Raw genomic sequence first — 9,900 nt, 5'->3', positions numbered from 1 at the left:
AAGGTGTCTGGCTAAAAGTGTCTTCAGTGCCTGGTATCTCATGGAAACCAGAAATGCTGTTTTCCCTGACCAACTAGCAAGTTCTAGTTGATATATGGTATGAATACGGTATTAAAGACACAATTTAGGAGTTGTAAACTGCTGGTGAATGAATAAGGCTGAGCCCTCAAATTCTGTGTCTATGGGGTTACTATGTGACACTGGATGACAGTACTTGAGGCTAATTATGTTACTTTAAATGGAATTTCAGGTGCATTAATTACAGTCTTTCTTTTCAACAGGCCCATGCTAAAGTCTGGCATCTCTACAATGACCGGTTTCGTCCAACTCAAAGAGGAAAAGTGTCCATTGCCCTTAGCTCTCACTGGATAAAACCTCAACGTATGACTGAGAAAAACATAAAAGAATGTCAAAAATCCCTTGATTTTGTGCTTGGCTGGTTTGCTAAGCCCATATTTATTGACGGTGACTATCCAGAGAGCATGAGGAGCAACCTCTCATCTCTGCTGCCTGAATTCAGTGAAGTTGAGAAGAACTACATCAAAGGAACAGCAGACTTTTTTGCTCTTTCTTTTGGAGCTACCCTGAGTTTCCAGCTCTTGGACTCTCACATGAAATTCCAGCAACTGGAATCAATAAGCCTGAGGCAGCTCCTTTACTGGATAAGCAGTGAATATAACAACCCCCAAATATTCATTGTGGAGAACAGCTGGTTTGTTTCTGGTAGCACCAAGCAAGATGATGCCAAATATATCTACTATCTCAAAAAGTTCATTATGGAAACTCTAAAAGGTAGGACTGAGGTTATTAATATGTGCTTGACAAAATCATAATGTAAAATAGCCAACACGTTAAAGAACCACAGTGAAAACTAATTTTAGTTTTTAGCATTGATCTTGGCAGTTGTAAAATGAGACTCCAGATGCCTTTCCTGGGTTTCTTCTTTTTGGCTCTTGAAGACCTTTAATAGCTGCAGATCAGATTTGGTGGGCTCGATGCTGCTGTTTTTGAAGTTGGTAGGAAAATTTCTGCTGTCTCAAGTGGGAGAAAGTAGAAAACACGTGAACTACACTCTCGGTGGACTTAGGGTTGTTTACTGTGTTATGTCTTAATAGTTGTTTTCCATATCTTAGATGTATGAATGCATATGTGCAAAACGTAAGAATATATATGTGGGAAGGTAGATATAGGAGTTCCTCGAAAGAAAACATAAAGCTGGAAGAATACATTTTTAAATGAAAAGTTGGAATCTTTTCGTTCTGCATCTCAGTGTTGCCATTGCATAAATACTACATTGGTACAGCTCTGGACATCAATCACAATAATCTCAATTTACCTCAATTTAAGGAGAACTAAAGGTTAGAGGTTTTATTATCTGAATTATTTAAATTGTTAATCTATTATTTTTTATTCCAAACAATAAGAGGAACACACTATGTTGTGTAAGAGTTATTTCCTATTTTCCTATTTCTTTGTGGCAAACTATATTTTTTCAATTCTAGTAGTCACCAGGAAGTTGTTTTGGCTCCCATTTCCTCTTCCATATTCTCTTAATTTCTTAATTTACAAATGAATAATAGATTTACTTGTCTGCAATTTACTGTTCTGGTTTTAAAAACAGTATTATTGTAGCTACTAGTTCAGAAAAGATAGCTATTGTGTTACATTGCCATTGTCATACAAGAGATAAGCAAACACAGCTTTCATTTTATTCTCAGCATTCATGAAGATTCAAAAGATTCCCACATTTGTTTCATCTGTTTTCCCAGAAACCTAATGATTGCAAATAAATTAAAAGGTGAATAAATAAATGAGCCAATGCATCCAAAATGGGAAGAATGGAGTGCAGAACTGTTACTAACTATTGCAAGTACAGTATTACTAGCTTGCATGAAGTCAGATGAAGAGCTCATCTTCATGAAGGAGTTGTATTCCTGTAACCCATATTTTTCTTCAGTTTGTAAACTGCTGGACATACATACATGGGTCTGCCTTGTAATCACAGCTGGCTGGAAACAGTCTCAATTTGCAGAGTTTCTTTCATTTTTATGTGCCAGTTGGTAAATAACAATAACAGCAACAACAGCCGTGCCATATTAACTTAAGAATACCAGCACTTGACTAAACTTTTTATAGAAGTAAGAAAGCAGAGACAGACTGGATCTGCAGAAGGAAATTTGGCATCGTTACAATGAAAATTATTCCATCTTCTACCCTTAGAATCTGCAAAGTCCAATCTAAATACCAAAGTTCTCTGTGCAATACTTAGGGGAATTTAGTTGTGAGTTTCACAAAAGACATCACGTTGGCTGTGAGCAGTCTTGTTAGGCAACCTTAAAGACCAAAGACAAGGGCCTGTGTCTCTCAGAGACTTAGGGCATGTCCATCCAGTGTAACAGAGCACTGTAAAGTAGAGATTTGGGAACGATTTACCAGTGTCTTTGCTAGGTTGTGTGCACATTCATTGGCTCAGACAAAACTGCTTATTTCTTTATCTGCCTTAACAAGTCAGTGCAGCCCTGTCAGGGCAAGCCTGTAAGGTAAAAAGAATTGGTGTTGAGGGGCTGGTGTCTACACTGTGTGCATTCCTGAAGCCCATTTCTGGATTAATGTCACCTCAGGGGAAGCCAGATCATGCATCCTGAGGCCACTCTGTGATGAGGGAGATTGGCTCAAAAATATCCTTCCTGATTTCAGTTGAAGTGCTGATGTAGATGTCCATTCTGACACTGCATGCTGTTGACAAGCTCTGTTGTTTTAGATATTTGGTTGGTTGTTTTTTCTTGGGTTTTGTTTTTGTTTTTGTTTTTGTTTTGTTTTGTTTTGTTTTGGGAGAGGGGGATTTGCTCTGAAAAAGGGTCTCTTTATTTGGAATTCACAGCTCTAAATCCTTTTACTGTTTATTATTATTCCAAATATCATTTAGGGTTGAATAGAATAAAGAGAGCTGTAATATAAAGTAGTTAAATATTAATTAGAGCTGCTGATTGATTGGAGATGTCTTCTCACATGGGTGAGTATCCAACCATTTAACTCTAGGGTCATATTCACTTCTTTGCTGTGTTTCTGGTGCAACAAATAAATTGATTGTTCCTTATAAAGTGGAGCATGTTGACCAGGAGATCATGCAAACTCCTTTATGCCATGTTGACCAGCTGAGGGGGTTAGGTCACTACCTAGGGAGTTAGCAGGTCTGAATTCAAAGAGTCTTAAGGAGAACAGGAACAGCCAGGCCCCTGACAGGTCAGGACCAAGCTATTCTCAAGTATGTCCAGAGGCAAAACATAGATCCCTGGGCACCTCCCACGTGGAAACGGGGGCTGCAGGCTTCACACTCCTCACTTCCATGCCCTGGAATTGGACAGCAGCTGAGCAGAGGATTTTAAGGATCTCTATTTGATGCTTATGGGTCTGCCATGTTTCCCTTGGACTGTTTCTGTACTAGTGAGCTAAACAGAGCATGAGCTGAACTGCTGATTAATTTTTAACCCAGTTCTGGCAGAGTTCTGGCCTGCATTGTAGCATATTTCTGGGCATGCTGTGGAGGATTGCTCACTTCTTTCCAGTAGGTAGCATGGACCATGCCACTCAGTTTCAGAAACAAGGACAGTTTAGGCTTCAGTCATCCTAAAAAAAACCAAAGGACAATAATTTTCATTGTGGTTTTTCAGTAGCACGCAATCTGCATGGGGTACTGTGTTTGAGACTTACCAACTTTTGGAAGTTTCAAAAATGTTTTCAAGTTGCTTCTTTCATAGATGACATGTAAAAGTTAATATGTTTTTAAAGAAGGCTTTGCAGAGAGTTTTTATCAAGTGCTCAGGAAGTGTGGGAGTGCTGTGTGATGACTTACAGAAGGGGTGAGGTGCTGCTCAAGGAGGAATTCTCACTGAGATTGGTTCACAAAGTGGACCTGTATTGGCTTTTACTCTGCTAGTGCAGCAGATGTCATCATGGCTGCACGCAGAGGTTAGGAAAATACTGGCATTTGCCAAACACAAAAGAATTATGCTTTTAGGAGGAGAAATATTCCATTTCCTTAGACATTTTCTCATGACCTCTGATAGAGATTGGGCCAAATTCGTTGCTTATTTAACCGCAGTTCATTTAATTGATTTAAACAGGGTTTCAATCAAGAATCCATGTGGTCCTTCATAACTGATTGTAATGAGGTACATTAATAAAACCAGGAAATGAGGATCTTGATATTCTGTTTGCCTGAAATAACGTTTCCAGTGTTACTGGGCTGGAAAATGTTATGTTCAGTCAGTACTCAGTTTGAGTTGACAGAAGTTGGTGAGTAATAAAGATAAGCTCTCCTGGCTACAGAGCCAAACTTGAGTTCAAAAGAACATTTAAGAATGTGCTTAAATGCATTGCTGAATTAGGGTGGGTCTAATTATGCAATTAAAATAAGTACACTCCTTTGTGCTTTTCTGAAGCTGAACCTTGCCCAGGAATATTTTGCTGAATCTCAGTGTTTAATACAACTAAAACTGAGTATTGTTTGGAATCTTAAAACTGTAATGCTGTATATGAAACTGTAATTTGCATATAAAAATATGACTTTTGTTTGCATTCAGGGTGGTGGTGCATTAATGGCAGTTGAGCCACGGCGGCGCGAGCTGCAGCGCAAGCTCAGGGGAGCGCAGTGCAGCTGCTGGCTCAGGGCCTGCCCACTGCTCAAGGGTAGAGTGCCCTGCTCCAAGGCTGAGCTTGGCCACACCGAGTTACCAGCACTGCTCAAACCACTGCTGCTCTTTCTCAATCTCGCTTGCTTAAAGCCAAGCCAGGTATTTCTACTTGACAGTGCACCCATGACCTGGCAGCTCCCTGAATGCAGTTGAAGTGCCTTCCCTGAGTGGGCTTTGAGGCAGGCCTGGAGATACTTCTCTGACCTGTTGCATTGTTCTTACACACGAGGACGGCAAACATTGCTGATATGGAAGAATGAGCACTGCAATAAGTCTGGTTTTGTTCTTTCCTCAGCCATCCGGTACGATGGAGTGAATGTGTTTGGCTACACGGTCTGGTCCCTCCTGGATGGCTTTGAGTGGCACAGAGGATACAGCATTCGACGTGGATTGTTTTATGTTGATTTTCAAAGTCATGACAAGAAGCTGATGCCCAAATCTTCTGTCTTGTTCTATCAGAAACTGATAGAAAAAAATGGCTTCCCACCTTTGCCTGAAAACCAGCCCATAGAAGGTGTTTTTCCCTGTGGCTTTGCTTGGGGAATTGTTGACAATTACATTCAGGTGAGTCTGATAAAGCCAACAGACTGTCCAGCCAGATCAGTGCACGAGTTCCTGTTGGGAAAATTGCTGGATAGAGTGTCTTTGACGATGTATATTACCACAGTCCTGAAGGGAGATGGGTACAAGGCTTTTGTGCCAAAAACTGTGTCTTTCAGTCTTCAATAGACTTTCTGCATGTGATCAGGAGGTGCAGTCAGATTGAGATATGATAAATAACATTTTAGAAAAACATACAAAAATTAAGAGGTTCTGATGCCCATCTTCCTTGGACATCTTATACAATCAGTTACTGGAAGTCAGTCCTTTTGAAATGGAAGTTGATATAGATCCACTAAAGTCTCCTAGTCTATGAAATGGAAAATATTACTGATTTTTCATGTCCATAATTTTAATGTAATATATTTGTGTACTGTGATAATGTATGTTTCAGAAAAGTTTCTTAAAGAAAACTCAAGTGGCATGTTTCTACATCTTATGCATATATATCCCAGTACATTTTTTAGAGGGCTTTTGTGTAACAAAGAGTAAACAATATTAGATTTAGATGACATTTCTCTATTCGTTCTTTGCCATTTTGTGTAGTACTGTGTCTGACGGAGGCCTGCAGTGCCCCTGGATAGCACTTAGCTAAAATCAGAGATCCAGTTCATAGCTCTCACTCTTTATTTCAACTAAATCTAAATACTTTGGGAGAATGTTTCAAATTTTAAGACTCATAGCATGAGTAAAAACTGTAGCTTAGTTAGTGTCTCTTTTAACAGTTTGGTGCTGTAATTCTCAGATGCTGTTTTGGATTGCAGAGCTTCTCTAACCACAGTAGAGAGGTGTAGTTAAATTCAGCACTGAGGCTTGATCCAAGAACAGAATTTTTAATTTAAATGTTCCACAAAGACAGAATCTTTCTTACGGCTTGAGTACAGGGGGCTTGTTTGGTTTTTCTCACTCAAAAAATAAAATAAAATAAAATGTGACTTTGTTCTCTTGAAAAGTGCTGTGGCCTCCCTACCTGGTACACCAATTTCCAGGAAAACTTAACAGTCATTATCCTCCTAACTCCCAGATAGATTAGGGATTGGAAATGGAATTGCTGCCTTTGGGATCGATAACAGCTATAAAGTTGCGGAGTCAGTCAGCCTAAGACAGTTAAAAACTCCCTCCCATCCCCAAAACCTTCAAAGCTGAATATTTTCATTTCAAAAGGCCATTCAAACATTTTGTTCTGTGAGGTTTAGGTAGTGTGATTTGTAGATGCATCACAGTGGAAAAACTCTTTTGACAGCATTCCCACAGTATTAGTGGCAATGCATGCTTTAGTAATCTACAAGGGACAATTCTCCAGAAAAGCAATTTCCCTCAGACATGCTGTTTTTTATTACTTTCTTCTATAAGCACAGTACTGACCTCTCTGGAGAAAATAGCAGCTGATTTTCAGCAGCTTCTTTATACAGTCTGCAGAGCCTCAGCTACAAGTTGAACACTGGTTGTAGGCTGACACCTGCTTTTCAAACAGAGGGCAGGACAAGGAAATCTGAACTCAGGGGGAAACCACATACCAAAAGGGGAAAAAAAAAAAAAAAGGAAAAAAAGGACAAAAACACATGGTTACAAGCATCTTGTTTTTTGGACCTTCCTTGTAAGAGTTACACTCAAGTATGAATGAGAAGACTTTACATTGTACATTATTTTAAGTAATTCACTTTTCCATTTTCTAGTCCTTATTTTGTTTGTGATATTCATTAAAAAGTCAAAGTATGATTCTGTGGGGCCTTGGGAAGCTCATCTTCTACTGTGTCAGTATGTCATAGAGGCAATTCTGACATCTGAAGCCTTAAAGACTTATGGGAAATGCATTTATTGTTGGAGTGACATACAGTAAGTTTACCTGGAGGCCCAGAAAGAGAATGATTCAGACATCAACAGCCTGCTGAAATAACTTGGAAATTAGTTCAGTATGAGCTAAATAAAAAAGGACTTCTTAAGCAAGAAGGAAAAATTTTGCTTGTCAACTGAATTTGTGCTAAAACAAGTGCAGAGCATTACTAATCTTTCATCATAGTCAGGAAGAGAGCTGAACACAGATATGATGTTGCATTCATTATTTCTTTTACTGCATTCAGGGAGTGGTCTTGAAACTGAATCTACTGGGTAATTTACAACAGACAGTGTCTCTATAGGCCCTTCTTAATCTTGAAAGAAAAACATACTAAAAATTACTGTCATTTTCACTGGACATCTGCTTCTCTGGACATGTGTTGCAGGCTTTGTACCTTATCCCTGAGCAGATCTTGGTTTCCCATACAGACTGGAGCAATCTGGAGAAGATATAAACATTGTGACTATTAGCATAAGCTTGTTTGGAAAGCAGGATGAAGATTTTATGTAGGTTTGGTACTTTTCTGATGTCACGTGTTAACAGAAAATGAAATCATTCATATAAGCCAGAGATGTTATTTTATCAGAGAGGGAAGAGAAGTGCCAAATGCAATGTTTGGATTTACGATATTTTTTCACTATGTAGTGCCTGATTATAATGTTCCTACCTAGAACAAACAGCTTGAGTCTGGTATCTTTCTTGTTCCATCTAGGTAGACACGACACCCACCCAGTTTCTTGACTCTAGTGTTTATGTGTGGGATGTTCACCAGACGAAGAAGCTTATCAAAGTGGATGGAGTTTTTACCTCGAAACGCAAGCGGCACTGTGTTGACTTTGCTGCCATCAGGCTCCAGATCTCTCTTCTGCAAGAAATGCATGTCACACACTTCCATTTTTCACTGAAATGGTCTTTAATCCTCCCTTTAGGTAACCTTTCTTTAATCAACCACACACTTGTACATTATTATCAGTGTTTTGCCAGTGAACTTCTCAGAGTTAACATAACTCCTGTTGTTGCTTTATGGCAACCTATGCCTGAGAATCAAGAGCTTCCAGTTTCTCTTGCCAAATATGGAGCTTGGGAAAACCCAGAAACTGTTCAGGCTTTTGTTGAGTATGCCAAATTCTGCTTTACAAGTCTTGGGAACCATGTCAAATTTTGGATCACAATGAATGAACCCCCTGTGAAAAACTTGACATACACTGCAGGGCACAACCTGCTGAAAGCCCATGCAAAAGCATGGCATCTTTATGACAAAGAATTCAGGAGGTCTCAGAAGGGTAGAATATCTATAGCTCTGCAAGCTGACTGGGTCGAACCAGCTTGTCCCTTTTCCAGGAATGACCAAGAGGTTGCTGACAGAATCTTAGAATTTGACATTGGCTGGCTTGCAGAGCCTGTCTTTGGAAATGGTGACTACCCACAGGTGATGAGAGCGTGGCTTCACCGAAGAAGCAGCGTCGACCTGTATAATTTCCACTTGCCCTATTTCTCAGAAGATGAAAAGAAGTTAATCCAGGGCTCATTTGATTTTTTTGCCTTGAGTCACTACACTACTACTCTTGTGGGATGGGAGAAGGAAGATGCACTAAAATATGACCACTATCTCGAGGTTCAAATGATCAATGACATCACATGGCTGCATTCCCCCAGCAGAGCTGCAGTAGTACCTTGGGGACTGCGTAAATTGCTCAAGTGGATTAAATCAAAGTATGGTGATGTCCCAATTTATATTATGGCTAATGGAATTGATGATGACCACAATATGGTGCACGATAAGCTCAGAGTGTATTACATACAGAATTACATTAATGAAGCTTTGAAAGGTAAGGAACCATGGATGGTTTATGTCACAAATCTCAGTATTAGTGTACACTGTGTGATAGAGTATGATTAACTTAAAAACCCCAAAACTATGTAGAATACTCCATAAATGAGATGATATTACAGCATAACAGGTAGTTTTTCCATTGATTTATGATTTAATGGTGTTACTAAACATCAGGAAGACTTACCTTGCATATATTCGGCATAAGAGAGCAGAAGACCTTTTTTGTGGATTCAAGAAATGTGAGTAGATATTATGTGAGTAGCTTGACATGTATTTAGTCAGATTTTCTTCTTATTGCACTTCTGCTGTTGTTTTGCTTTGTTGCTTCTCTCCACTGATGTGCCTTAGGGCTGGATAGGAGTTCTGTTCCTCAGCTGTCTCTGTGTCTTATCCAACAGTGATCTTATCCAACAGTGATCTACAGAATAATTCATCTATCTACCTCATTATGCCATTTGCTGGACTCTTTCCTGCTGTTCAAAACCCAAGCCAGTCTTTCTCTCTGTCTCAAAGACTCATAAATTATAAGGCAAAAAGGACGCATTTTAAGTCATCCTGTCATGTAACACACACTGTTTTTTAAGAAATTATAAGACCCGAATTAGGTCATTTTTACTGATGGAGAATCTTCTGCGCCTCACTGTAAGCTGTTTCAGTGGGTAGTTATTTACTGGTTTTCTATGTAAGTGTGTGTATAGATATATATATAAATCTTACTTCTTGTATTAATTTCTTTAGCTTCAGCTTTACACCATTTTGTTGTGCATTTCCATGTGTTTTACCTGTGCAGGTATTCTCAGAGAGGAAACAAACCTTCTCTCATTTATCTCTTTGATAAATAACACTGACAAAGCTCTGTGTCCCTTACTATGAAACATCATTTAGAACCTTTCAATTATTAAACTTTTCTCCATTTTCCAGCATTCTTCTTGAGA

At 39.1% G+C, this 9,900-nt stretch overlaps 1 protein-coding gene across 1 annotated transcript; it reads left to right on the top strand.

The window, feature by feature from the left end:
* Positions 1 to 281: 281 nt before the first annotated feature.
* On the top strand, positions 282 to 8,960 carry KL (klotho; the record flags this gene model as incomplete). Its single annotated transcript, XM_008944416.1, has 3 exons — positions 282 to 792; positions 4,990 to 5,258; positions 7,844 to 8,960. Coding segments are annotated over 3 exons (1,897 nt in total), but the record flags the coding sequence as incomplete, so codon positions are not given.
* Between the last annotated feature and the right edge of the window lie 940 nt (positions 8,961 to 9,900).

The sequence above is a fragment of the Merops nubicus genome, unplaced genomic scaffold (assembly GCF_000691845.1).
Source record: "Merops nubicus isolate BGI_N331 unplaced genomic scaffold, ASM69184v1 scaffold53410, whole genome shotgun sequence".
In the NCBI taxonomy this organism is placed as follows: Eukaryota; Metazoa; Chordata; class Aves; order Coraciiformes; family Meropidae; genus Merops; species Merops nubicus.
The sequence above is the reverse complement of the archived record's forward strand: the minus strand, read 5'-3'. Positions and strand labels throughout refer to the sequence as shown.